This window comes from Falco peregrinus, chromosome 5 (assembly GCF_023634155.1).
Source record: "Falco peregrinus isolate bFalPer1 chromosome 5, bFalPer1.pri, whole genome shotgun sequence".
Classification (NCBI taxonomy): domain Eukaryota; kingdom Metazoa; phylum Chordata; class Aves; order Falconiformes; family Falconidae; genus Falco; species Falco peregrinus.
The window spans coordinates 97,665,606-97,679,222 of record NC_073725.1 but is presented as its reverse complement, the minus strand read 5'-3'; the positions used below and the strand labels follow the sequence as shown (position 1 = coordinate 97,679,222).

The window sequence follows — 13,617 nt, the reverse complement described above, 5'->3', positions numbered from 1 at the left end:
GTGCTATTGAGCATGTGATGCCCAAGATGACTGTGTGCCTTGCAAAGCTGGCACAGGAGCAAGTGCCTCTTTACTTACCAATTCAAATCCAGCCCTCGTTAAGGGAGACTGGAGGCTCCTACTGCCGCCAAACCAGCAGCCGGTCTCAGCCCAATCCTGGCAGGCAGGTACCGGTGTTGCTCACCCACCGGGGCTGAGGGGCACGCTCGGGGTTTGGGATGTCCGTGACCAGAGAGGTGTGAAGGGTGGCTTCCTCCCCTGCTTGCAGAAGGAGCCTTGCCAGGCCTGGCTGGGGCAGCAAGGAGGCTTCGCTGGGCTGGCTGCGCTCTGGTTTCTGCTGCAGATGGACCAAAAGGTTCACCTCCAGGGTTATTAAATCTGCTGAGCACCCATTTCCCCTTGAAACAATGAATGTGTATCCTCTGGCTGCTGTTTGGGTCTGGTGGTTTGATGTCAGGAGCTGAGAAGGGCTGACGGAGTCTGAGCGAGAGACTGAAGAGGGGTTCAGGCTGCGGTGCTGTTAGACTCATTTTCCCAGGTAGTGGCTGTCCAGGGCCTCTGAAAACTGGGTGTCTGGAACTGAGCGCCAAATGTTAGACGTCTCAGACTGGTTGAGATTTCTGGCTTTTCATTCCCTGAGGTAGAGCCCTCGACACCCAAAGATACAGAGGTGGCTACAGCAAGGGAACAGCTGTCAGTGATCTTGACGGAGAAAGAAGTCATTACAGTATAAAACTTGGGGGTTTCGTTATTGATCTTCCCATCTTTAAATACAGACTTCTATGAAATCTTCTTGCTGCAGAGCTGTCATTATAAACTACAGCCACATGTGCAAACGCCTGACTTTCCCAGATGTCGCATGTAATGACAGGAGGGTGTCAGCATAAGCAGGAAAATATGAGATGCTGTGAAGCAAGATGACTTTTCCTTTCCAGCATTGCATTTACCTTTACGCAGACTTTGGGCTCAGAACTCAGTGCTGGCAGGGGGGGTCCTGTCCCACCTTTCCTGGTGCTTTCAGACACCTGTGTTCATTGCTGTAAGAGCAACTTTCCTTCCTGGGGGTCTGTCCTGTGGGCTGGTAGCTGTTGCTCTTCACCTCATTCTGTTTTTAGATCACTGTAGCATCTGGGTTAAAAAAACCCCAACAACCAAACAACAAAACCCTATGAAAGAAATAAATCGCAAAAAGAGTCTTAGGAAGAATCCCTATGTAATGACTATAGACTCTTCTATAATTAAGGAAGATCAATTATGTCCTCTGTTCTTGTGAATGATTCATAATTCTAAACATTTCCCTGTCATGTTCTCATCTTTCAGTTGTTGTTTCCAGTAAATGGTGTTGACATCTCCATAGATCTGAAAGCAGCAGCATGCTAATAGTAATAGAAAGGAGAATGGCAATAATAACAGATTTAGGAGTTTCATCTCGGGGAATAAATATCTTTGAGTGCATAAGTAATTGAATACTCAGTTTGATCTTCCTTTCAGCTACACCAGCCTTAAGTCTAAGGCAATTCTGTAGCAGCCAGTGAAGCTGCACGCTGTGTTTGAGGGAGGGGGAAAGCACCAGCAAAACCTGCCCAGAATGGTTGAGGGCCTGCAGGGGCTCTCTTCCAAGAGAATTACACCTTTAAACCTCAACTTTAGTTTTACAACGTTCAGAAATGCTACAGCTAATTGTATACAAAGTTGTCGTTCAGGACAGCATGTGTTTCTGTGCACTAGAGTAATTAACATAAAAAAAAGTTTCAACATTGAATCTTGTTTCTGGGTGAAACTTGGCTTTGCTGAAGTCAGCAGGCACCTTGCCATCACCTTTGTTGGAGCCAGGATTTCATCTTTCAGCTGCAAAGTCTGGTCGGCTGATCTATAGTGCTAGTGGCAGATTTCAGCCCCAAGAGTGGCATTTAGGAAAAGGGGCTGAGAACTGAATGAAACTTTAGAAATTAATTCTGTGCCTGTAAACACTGGGATTCACAAAGTTCTCCGGGAGTGTTAAGTGATGGAGTGCCCTATAAACAAGACCTGCATCTTTGAAGCCTGTCTTATGAGGAGTCGTTTCTGTGGCACTTAGGGGGCTTTTGGGAAGGTCAGTCTGTAAACCCGGGATTACAGCAAGCTTGAGCAAATACTACACTTGGACCAAAAGTCTCCTCTTTTGATCTTGTGGGGTAACATGGATGTACAGTGTCAAAAGTTCAACAAGCTCCTAAAGAACAATCTGTGTAAGACCTTGAAAGTTAATACTAAAGCATCATGCTTGATCTGCTGGACAACGGTCAGCCAGAATGGCAAAGCAACACGGAAAATGCAGGCACAGGAGCCCGGCCGAGTTTGCCTACAGTAACACTGTGTATTGCATCACTTTGTGTTAAGGGCACAGACTGAGCAGCCTCGAGTGATGTTACACACAGCTATCCACACCGTGTGATGCAGGAACTAATCTCTTCCCATGTTTGAGTCTGTTCCTTGTTTCCGTGTCATGGCATTTAAGTGAATTTGAAAGGTGATGAAGGAGCTTGCTGGGTTTCCTCCACCCCGCGAAGGGGAGCTGGTTGCACTCAGAGCAGCTGCAGACTGGATCCTGCACTCCTGCTTCGTCACCCGCTGTTTTGCAGTGTCCAGCAGCCACACTGGTGACAAGCTTCTGCTCGGTGCACCCTTGTTCTTGCAGCAGACCAAAGGTGCCCTACATACGTGCAGCAAACAGCAGTATCTGTTGATACTGATGTTGCTACTGAATGCTACAGTCCTAGAGGAAGATTTCTTGGGGGAGCTCACGTCGAGAGCAGAAGCCTCTATGGAGTGATGATCGCTTGTCACAACAGTTCATTTGATGGGGGAAAAAACCCCCAACAAACAACAAAGCCCCAGCTGCCTCCTTATGACAGTTTTCTGTAGCTTGAATTGATTGTCCCTCTAATACTTTAAAACTTGGGTGAGGTGGGGTTAATATTTTTGGAAAATACCTGCGTTATATAAAGGCTCAGGGTACTATGATCTGCAAACAACAGTGTCCCAGAGAGTACCTGCACACCCGTGTGACGTCCTTCTGTTCCCAAGCCACTGACCCTCAATTCAGGCTCAGCCAACATCGTGCAGTTCCAGCTTTTTGCTGTTCTGGAGTGGGAATTGCTCTTCATTGTAGACTTGTAACATCTCTCCTCTCTCAAACATCAGGAGGGTTTAATGAGATCTAAAGCTCTCCACCTTGTTGCAGAGTTATTCAGGCAGCCCTGAGGCAGGTCATCCTTTTCCTGGCCTGTCGGCAGCTACTTGAGAGTTTATTTGTGGCAGGATAGCCTTGGAGATGGGCTGGAGACAGCAGTGGTCTTGTGGACCAGCTGTGTCACAACTGCTTATGGCCATGCCTTGGAGAGGGTGCTTGTGGAGGGCCTCGATGTGTTTGGACCCTGCAGTCACGAATCATTGGGTTAGTTTTGATAGTCTAAGCTGTAGATCTTTTCTAACCTGGTTCCTTTTCCCTGAAGTGAGTAAGGAAACTCTCACAAAAATGTTTTCATCAGCAGCCACAGGAGACCCATGGGCTCAGTGGAGGTGAGCTCAAGCCCACATGCTTGGGTTACAGTGCAAGGTGGGTGCATCCACTACCCAGAAACTCTGTGTTTGTGAGTTGTGACTTTCTGTAGATCAGCTAAATTAATCCAGGGTGAGAAATCTGGTGCAGTAGTTTCATAAGCAAACAGGTGTAAGATATCTAGCAGGCAACATGTGGAGTATATGTTGGGGTAACTCAAGGGAGGGGCAAACACTGCCCTTGCAAACAACTCTGAAGGTTTAGGTGGATTCTGCATTTCTAGTACGTTATCATCATATCACATCTTCTTAAGCGAAGGGTTGCACAGGAGCACATGAAAATAATCATTTTAGGTAAAACTGAGATTACGCAGTGACTAAATAAGTTGGCTGAATGTGGCAGAAGGTACTCTGGGGTGGAGGAAGCTGCTGACTTGGTCACTGGTGCAACCAAGTACCCCTGGTAGGATCAGCTGCTCTGTGAGAGCACTGGGGATCTGCGAAGTGGTACCTGCGTGGCACAGTTCGTGTCTACCGGGACTTCCCATCCTTGATAGGGCAGAGACATAGGTAATTTTTTTTTTTTTGTGTGTGTGTCTGCTTTTGCTTCAAAATAAGACAAGCACGTAAGGCAAACTGGAATAAGATGGGCTATAGTGCTGATTTTACTTTGACAACACTGAAGTGCCTTTGTTCATGACAGGTTTACCTTGAGCAAAAATGTATGAACTTGTTATCCTGTGGTAAAACCTCACAGCAAGGAAAGCCAGGCTTGAGCCTGGGAGTGGAGAGCCACAGGGTGGGAAGGCAGAGGTTTCCCTTTGCACACAGTGTCCACCAGTAAAGCGTCCCCTTTGCTTTCGGTACAAATGAAAGAGTGACCTGCTCTGCTCTGGTTAATGTGTAATTACATCTTCAACACAACCTTCTGACCCAGCTGTTTGTTTGCCTCTGTGTGCGTGCACAATCTGAAATGCCACCAGGCTCTGCATTCAGCAGCGTTTGGAAAAAAACACAGCATTTATCCTAATTTTCCATTGTTCAGGGCTTGGCATAGCCAGACTTCTGCTATAAAAGTTAATAGCTGAATTCTTGATGCATCTTTGAGTACTTCAACGGTGTTGTTTTTCCCTTTCTATGGAGTTATTTTCCAAATATAACAGAGAAAGATCCGACTGGGATTAAAATGTAAATGAGACAAAGATACAATAGCAAAGGAATAATTTGTTTTAATTCCCCAGTTAAAACATTCCAGTTATTAGATTTAGATTAATTGTAGCCATCTTTTTACCAACACAAATGTTTTGGTTTGGGCTGCTGATTAAATTCCTGCAACAAGGGAAAAACAGAAGTGATGTCACTGCTCAGTTTCTTTTATCATCTCCAGGAAACCAGCACATCCAGCAGCGATGCTTCATGCACCTGGCTGGTTTGACAGCATGGCCGCAGGGCTGGAGCCATCTAAGAGCTTTGCTGGCTCTGGAGAAGGTTATTTCATGTCCTATGAATCCCTCTGCCTGCCTGGCCTCTGTGCTATTAATACTGGGGTTTAGCAAAAAGCAACTTTGACATTTCATAACTTTCTGTTTTGACCTTCCCTTGACCCCCTTGTAAAACGTTATTTGGTGGAAAGCAGAGCCATGAGGCTCTGCCAGCATCCTAGGTGGTTCCAAGCCGTGCCAGCACTGATGTCCCTTGGCTCTGCGCAGTGTCACCCCATCGCCAAGCACAGGGACATGGGGGGCTGGTGGCTCTGCCCGCAGCAGAGCATCTCACGCAGCGGTGAAGAGGCTGCGTGGAAATTAAAGATGCCCCTGTAATAGCCACAGGGATGTCAAGGGCTGCGGATTGACCATGCGTGACCCACAAGCCCCATTTGGAGCATGTGTGGGTGCCGTGTTGGTGGGGCTGCCCGCATCCCTCCCACTGCTCAGGGCTCTGACAGCTGCCAGGCAGAGTCAGGTTCCCTTTAATTAAAACCTCGAGCATGACTATACTGGTGGTAAATCCCTGAATGCTGGAGGTCTTGTGGCTAGATGTTGAGGAATGTGTCGTATCAGCCCGCTCACGCTCAGCAGCGAGGACAACGTGGGGGTATAAGGGTAATTCTGCACTCGCTGGGGAGGGAACTATCGATCCGTCCCCAGGCTTGTATCTTGTGATTGCATCTGGTTGGGGTCCAGAGCTGAGAATTTTGCTGAATTGAAACCTTTTCCCAAGTAATAACCTATATTAGTATGGATTGATCCCTTGGAAGAAGTTAATATTATTAGGAACATAAATGTGTGGGCCTGTTTTTGGAGGGCTGGGATATCTCTCTCTCTGAAGAAAGATTATATGGAGGAAAGTAACGGTATCACATCCTGGGCCACGGGGTCAGCCCTTCGGTTTGGCAGACAATTGCTAGTTATAATCTCATTCATTAATTCAGAAACTCCATTTTAATTGTGGCTATGGATTAGATTTCACTGCTAGTGCATTTTATGAGCAAATGGCAAATGACAACAGAATGGTTTTGAAAAATATGGGTATGACATGGAAGTGAGAATCACAGATGCTTTAAAGAAGTGCAGTTGCCTCTTCAGATGCTCACTTACCAGATGCTGTTTTCACGCAGCAGAGCTAGGTATGGATTTTTTTTTTTTAATGTGGAAGCAATTTCTAAAGCCTTTAATTCGCTTTCAAAGACTCAATGAAGGAAAAACATTGTTGGGGTTATAGAGTTGTAGCTCCTACCTTTGGCTGCAATCAAATGCCTTGCGTAAAAGGCTTTGAACAAAATTCTTTCCAAATACCAAAGTGGTCCACTAAGAATAGATAGAAATGCTTTCCATTCTCAGAGGAGCCTAAGGTTTTTTTCCTTGCTTTTTTTCCCAGGAAAAGATAAAATACTCAAGTTGTCAACACTAGTCACTTTTTCTTTGTGACGTTATATTCTTTACTGTGAGGGTGGCGAGGCGCTGGCACAGGCTGCCCAGAGCAGCTGTGGGTGCCCCATCCCTGGCAGTGCCCAAGGCCAGGTTGGATGGGGCTGGGAGCAGCCTGGTCTGGTGGAAGGTGTCCCTGCCCATGGCAGGGGGTTGGAACTAGATGGTTTTTAAGTCCCTTCCAACCCGAACCATTCAAGGATTCCATGATTCTAGATATTATTCATTAAACCTCGGGCTTCAGTAAGTGAAGGTCACTAGTTAATTTAATTTAAAAATCATTACTTGAAATATCTATGGGAACTGTCACAGAAAGCTTTGCAAAGATTGGAAACTGGGCCCATTTTGGGGAAAGAGGAAAAATGTCAGATTCTGCCTTGCTCTTGGCCCCTTTTCCCTACTTTGCCCCCCTCCTTTCAACAGCTCTGGAGTGGAGCGCTGGGAATACAACAGCAGTCACTTATTTACATGGAGGACTGAGATAGGGAAATGAGTTGTTTGAAAAGGTATTTAGCAATTTTAATCAATTTTGTTGCCGCTTGCCAGCAAATTAAAAAACCTGCCCTGCAGGAAGAGTCTGCTGCTGTGGATGAGTAAGTGGAGCCCGGCCCTGGGGGGAGCCTGTGCTCCCGAAATGGAGGGGGAGCAATCATGTCAGCAGCTCCTGCGAGATGAGCCCAAGCCTCCCCAAATTGCTAGGAAGTCCTTTTTGACCTAGTGAGCCCAGGATTTTACTGTCAGGCCCACCCCCTGCCCTCAGGCTGTCGTGCTTTGCTTGCGAGCATCTCTTCAGAGCAGCAACACGAGGGCAAAGACTAATTGTTTTCAGACATCTTTAGAAATCATTTGTTTGCCCCCAGTATCTCGTGCTGCCGCTGGTTTTCTGTTCCAGTTTTGAGTGTGCCACCAGTTTGTGTGAATGTTTACCCAGAAGGTGTCACACCAGGGTTTGCTGCAGAGGATGGTCTTTAACGTGACACCAAATTTAGTATTTCTGCAGAAGGAAACTCCCTTCTTCCAGCCGAGGTCATGGCTGGAGATGTACCAGCTTCTTCATCCCTCTGCTCCTGCAGGTTTCCATCTGCTCTCCCTGCGTTCCACGCCACTGCTAAGGATGTGCCCAAGTTCTATCTCAGGTGTGTTTATTTAGATTTGGTCCAATTTTTTATTTTTGGCAGAACACAGAAACTACCAACTGAAACAAACTTTGTTCCCGTTTACTAGAAAATCTCCACTAACCCAAACCTCCCACCACGGCAGACCACCCGCCGCTGCACCCTGCACCTTCGTGCTTGCCGTGCTGCATGTTGTAGAAGCGATGGAGTAAGAGCAGGTGCCCTTACGGCACATAAAGCGGGTCTGGGCGGTACCAAAGCACAACATGCCAGGTCACCCCGCTCCTGAGAGTAAAGGTCTTCTGGTCGTTTTAAGTTTACTCAGTTTTATAGGAAGAAGGGAGTAGTAGTCATAAAACACCTTACAGACATGCTGTAAGGAGATCTTTAAAGTTCTAAATTAACTGTGCCAGGAAAATTACTGAGCACAGGACTGATTTTTTTTTTTTTTTTTCCCCCCTCTCCATTATTGCTTAATTGTGTTATGTAGAAAAAATGGGGTTTTTCTACACACAGACACAGGGTCTGTTTGGGAGTGTTGGAGGGAGGGTGGAAACAGCAGGGAGAGGAGCTCCTGCTCATTTCATCAGGTTGATGTATTTGTACCTGAACCAAAAGTGATACCGCTGTTACAGTCGTGGTGTTAATTGGAAATTAGAGAAGGAACAGCAGCCCCCAGCAGCCAGCTTTGTCTCCCCTTTCCGTGGGGAGGGAAGAGCTGTGTACTGGCCCAGCAGCAGCGGCAAAGCCCCTACAGAGCCCCGGGCAAGCACAGGGACTTTTCCCTTCCCGAACTACCTGGGAAGGGCTCCCAGCACCCCCGTGCAGAGGGTGGGGGCAGGCAGGGACCTTCTGCCACAGGCACAGCCCCCCCCCCCCCCCGCCCCCCCCCCCCCCCCCCCCCCCGCCATCGCTGCATGCCTGGGGTTTGGCTTGGAAAGAGAAGGAAAGAAAAATGTGTTTAAATGCAGATATCAGTACCAGATGATTTTTAGGCACCTCATTAGTGTGACTTGGTTTTTTGAGCATTAGGCTGTCTCTTTTTGAAAACAGGCTGAATCCAGCTTCAGAAGAGATTAGGAAAGAGTTGGTCTGAGCCTTAACAGGGAAGCCAAGGGGGAATGGAAGCTCTGCTGAGAAGAACAGGGAATGAAAGGCCATACTTGCAACGCAAGTAGTATAATTGATTTGCAGGCATTTTATTTTATTTTATTTTATTGCCAAAATGATTTGTAAAATCTGCCCAAATAACAGAATTGTTTAGGTTGGAAAAGACCTTTAAGATCATAGAGTCCAACCATGAACCCAGGACTGCCAAGTCCACCACCAAACCATGTCCCTAAGTGCCTTCATGGGTACACACAGGAGGAAGGTCACAGTCTTCCCAGAGTCTGGTGGCAGAGCAGGAGGTGACAGGGTGCCGGCACTCACCTGCCATCTCTGTATGAAATTCCCCAAAACTGAGGCCGGGAAGGCAGGTGGCTTTATTCCTCCAAGACCCACGGGGCTGTTCCTTAAGCCAGGGGGAGGCAAGGTTGAGCAAGGGGCATGTCTGGTAGTGAAACTGCAACTTTCCAGCAAAAGCAAACACGGCCAATGCTTCCCCAAACAGACTTCAATGTAAAAACTAGAAAATACAGGGAACGGGGAGCAGCAGCACAAGGGGCAGCAGCACAAGCGTGTGACCGCGTAGCAGTACGGGGCCAGGAGCACCGGCAGCTTTGTAAGGAGGAGAAAAGCGCTGGGATGCTGGTAGAAGCAGAGTTGGGGGGGAAATAATTCTGATTTAAATAACCGAGGATGGTTTAATTAACGCCCGTGGGGTGGCTGGGTGCTGCTGCTGCTGCCTCCCGCAGTGTCTCGGGGGGGGGGGGGGGGGGGGGGGGGGGGGGGAAGGAAAAATAAGGGGGCAAAGGGAAAAGTGGTGAGGGAGGTGGACCCCGGCGAGCTGCGGTCCGCACCGCGGCTGCGGGGGTGGGAGCGGGGCCGGTCCTGCGTGGGGCGGTGCGGACGGCTCCCCCCGCCCCGGCAGCCGCGGGGTGTGTTGCGGGGGGGGGGGGGGGGGGGGGGCGGGCAGTGGCCGCCGGCTCCGCGCTGCAGCAGGTGGGTGCGGGGTCCCACGCGTGGGCGGGGGCTGCAGGGCGGCCCGGGCACGCATGAGTGTTGCGGGTGGGAGCCGCCGTTTTTAATGACACCCACCCCCACGGGGCACTCCTGGCAGCATCCCGCTGTGACGCCCCCAGCCCCAGCCCGGGGACAGCTGAATGGCAGCGCCGCGGCGGGGCGCGCCGTCGGGGCTAACGGGAGGTGGGGCGGCAGCGCTGCGGAGATGCTGTGGCTGCAGCTGCGGGGGCCGCACCGCCGGGACTGACCCTGCGCCTTCGCACTTTGTGTTCCAGGGCTCCTCGGCAGCGCTGGCCAACCCGCTCGCCCAGCCCGGCCATGCCACCCCCTGGCTAACGCGGGGCGAGCCGCCGGCCCGCCCGACGGCGGCTGGGGGCTGGGCAGTGGTCTGTGGCGCTTTCGTTTCTATCGGCTTCGCATTACGCCTTCCCCCAAAGGCTTTAGCCATCTTCTTCAAAGAAATCCAGGATTTCTTTGGCACCTCCTATAGCGAGGTCGCGTGGGGTCTCCTCGATCATGTTGGCCACGACGTACGGCGCAGGTGAGTAAGCCCGCCAGCAGCCCCTGCGGTGCGGTGTGCTGTAAAAGCAGAAATAAGCCAGAAATCTCCGCTCTGGGCCGGTGGAGAGGGAAGGTAGCAGTGCCCATCTTCATCGGTGGTATCAAGAGGTTTCTTTTCTGATCATGTTTCCAGTGTTGTTTGGGGAAACAAGTCGTATGTGGAGCCTAAAGGGTCTAAGGGGAAGGTTTTGGAGGTAAGTTGGTGCTGCGCTGGGATTTTCAAATAGGCCAGGCGCTTTCCATGTTTGTCGCTGGATCCAGGGCATCTTTTGACCCCTCTGGGTGCCTTTTGGCCCGTGGGGGACTCCACGCACCTTTGAAATTGTGGTCTATGACCAGGTCTGTGCTGCCAATCCCTTTATTTCCAGGTGGGCTTGTAGCACCTTTGTAGCTTTTCAAAACGGGGCTTATTTCAATAATAATGGCACAGTGTTATGCAGGAGCCTTTTTGAAGGACTACAATACCCTCTGTGCACCAGAGGCAGAGCTGCACAGTGTGTCCCATGGCTGCATCCCCTTCCCTGGCCACGCTTCAGCACAGGCTGTGTCAGGGGCTTTCTCTGACACTGCCAACAATGTGTGGCCTTGGCCCTGTCACACAGCACCTCGGTTCCCCCCAAGGACAGGCAGCACCAGCCCTGCTGCTTGTATCTGAGTAACGAGGGGAATGGGCAAGCTGTTTTGAAGAGACTCTGGCATCCTCCTGCCTTGCTTTGACATAAGTTGGTAACTGCACCCAAGAGGCTGTGAAGTACTGGCATGGCCCAGACCTGGCATGTTGCTGAGGGCAGCAGTGGTGTTCCCCTACCCAGAAATCAGGTTACCTACAAAAGCTTTCCATGGGCATCAGTGAAAAAGCCCCGAGAATAAGCTGGTGTGAAATAGCTAGGTCTGTGTTTCAGCCAAAGGTGAGCATGTAGTGGAGCAATAAAGGAAGTAGCTGCTTGTTTATTGTGGCAGCTTATAATTACAGCAAGGAAATTGGTAGAGTCAATCATTCTTATAATCTGCAAAGTAGTGCATATAACTTTGCTCTTTTTTATGATTTTGATATCACTTTCATGACAAAATGAAAAACTTGGGCAGACTTTGATTAAATCTGCAGGGGGAGGTAGACAAGAACCACGCCCTGTGATTGGAAGAAACTTCATCAATATTTATCCTGGCAATTAAAGCAATTCTGAAAATATTCTTTGCTTTTAAAAAGGGATTTTTTTTTTTTCCTTAATAATGCACTGTAGTGCTTTTTGGAGAGCACAGTTGGTAATGAAAGTAAAGATGCTTTGTAAAGGTTTGTAAAGTGGAAGTGATGCTCGAATCAGAGTCTATTGTAATGCGCTCTATTGTAACTGCTGCAAAGGCTTGGTCCCGCAGAGAGTAGCTCTGCAAGGGCTGAGTACCTATTTGAGAACCCACAAATGTGAGCATTTCGAGGGCAAAACCCAAGCAGTAATTCAGAAAAAGAAATCCTTCTCTTAAGCCAGGGCTGTTGTCCCAGGGCACCCCCTTGCCCTCCCTGACAGGGTACTGAGCCTGAGCCCTGGAGACTGCTGTGGCTTTGGGATTGATTTCCAGTAGGGCTTCTATTAAATGCAGAGAAAAGCACTTTTGTCTCAGCCCCAGCAATAGAAATAAGCAGTCTACAGTGAAAAGGAAACAGTCAGGCACTGTACAGGCTGAACAGGAGCAAGTAGATTGCAGCAGGGAGGCAGGCGAAAGGACTGCTTGTCATTTAAACGCTACTTAAATGCTGTTTTAAAGGTCTGGGGTAAATTATGTGGAAGGTCTCTGAAGCAGTCAGGTGGGAAAAAAGGAAAAGTTGGCAGCCTATGCCTTTGGTGTGTTTGGTTGCTTGCAAATAAGTGTCTAGGAAGCTGCATGGTCTGGAAGTCAAAGAGAGATGGCTAATGTTTGGTACCAAGGCTACGTGAATGAGTGGAGGCTGTTGTAAATCTCGTGGTCTGGTGCTAAAATTAGGACATCACTTGTTGGGAAGGCTGTGGTTGGAGTTTTAATACAGGTGACTGTGCTAAATATGTCCCATGGAGAGCAGGCACTGCAGCTCTCCCCGATGACTGGGTCTCTAACATGTCTCTCCAACTTCTCAGTAGCTCAGGACATCGCACAGTGTGAGCCTTGTTCCTGGGGACATGCTGTTCTTCCATTGCACTCAGTCTTGTGTAGATGTTAGCCAGGGCCGAAGGCACCATGGTGATGATCTTATTTCAACCACCATCATCCACAGTGAAACAGTGGGAAATCCTGTTCTGCCGTGGGATGGTGGGAGACCTTGACGGAGTGGCCCCCAAAATCACGTCCCTTCCACAGATGCCATGTGCTGAAGCAATACCCCATCGCCTGTCCTGTAACGCTGCAATAAATGCACCAACACCTGTAGGTTAGGGTTTCCCTGGTTGCTTCTGTGGGTCATTGCCAGCTCTGCTCTGTCTTTCTACAGAATCGTGTCCCCCACCCTCTGCTATGGAAAGACATGCTTCATGCCTGACCATGACCGAGTGAGGAATGCACTCTGCAGATTAACCCTGCACCTGACAGCATCTGAAGTTGCTCACTGGGGTGTAGTTGGGGGCTTGAGTGCAGGTCATGGCCAACGAGCTGGTGCTGGAGCAGATGAAATGCTGCTCTGGTCACCTCTGCCTTCTGTTCGCAGACTTTCCAACCCACTTTCTTCTCTGTCCAAGTGTTCAAGCCAGTGCCATGTGCCCTGTACCTGGGATATTGTAGTAGACTTTTATCCCAATTAACTGAGCATCTCCTGCGTTTTTGCAAGGAGCTGTAACTTCACCCTCCCTTATGCTGTTATACAGTAATGTGGGGGATGACACAGCTGGGCACTGTTAGGCTTAATTGTAGGTGATTGCACCTTTGTACCTTCCCACTTGCTTTGCAGTTACTGGGAGTTATGTCCATTTAATAGTCCTCCCCTCCTCTGTTCTGCTACCGAATAAGATTTATGCCCGTTTGATCATCCTTTTCTGCAGCGATCTGGGCTGAGACATCGAGTTGCTCAGTGGCTGCAGACGGGGGCCGCAGTGGGAGTTAGCAGAACGTGGAGCAAATGAAACGCACGTGCCCAAGAGCGTATTTAATACGTCTAATTTGATTGACTGGGCATTTAATGCCAGAGCGGGTTTGACTTATGAACAACTTCAGTGATTCGGAAATTCTCATTAAAGGAACGGGGCGCCGGTTTCCTGTAAGCTGCCAAAGACTTGCTCTGCTGTGGTGCCTGTTAGTGCTGTTAGGATGCCTGTGTGGCAAGGCTTGATTTACTTTGCTGAAAAATGAGAAAATAGTTTAATTCTGAATTTTTGCTCATCTTTCCTGAA

At 49.0% G+C, this 13,617-nt stretch overlaps 1 protein-coding gene across 3 annotated transcripts in view; it reads left to right on the top strand.

The window, feature by feature from the left end:
- The window catches only part of LOC101920748 (monocarboxylate transporter 2-like), a 39,051-nt gene that overhangs the window by 1,533 nt on the left and 23,901 nt on the right, over nt 1-13,617 (top strand). The window contains exons 1-2 of one of the 3 annotated variants that reach the window (XM_055805502.1): nt 10,188-10,247; nt 10,401-10,461. The exons of 1 other annotated variant lie outside the window; for it this stretch is intronic. Coding sequence is in view for 1 of the 2 variants with exons in the window: in XM_055805501.1 (XP_055661476.1) it covers nt 10,223-10,247 (25 nt within the window). In the remaining variant the exon portion in view is untranslated. Of the gene's footprint in view, nt 1-10,132; nt 10,248-10,400; nt 10,462-13,617 lie in introns of those variants that run through there. One more of the 3 variants, XM_055805501.1, reaches the window with a different exon arrangement.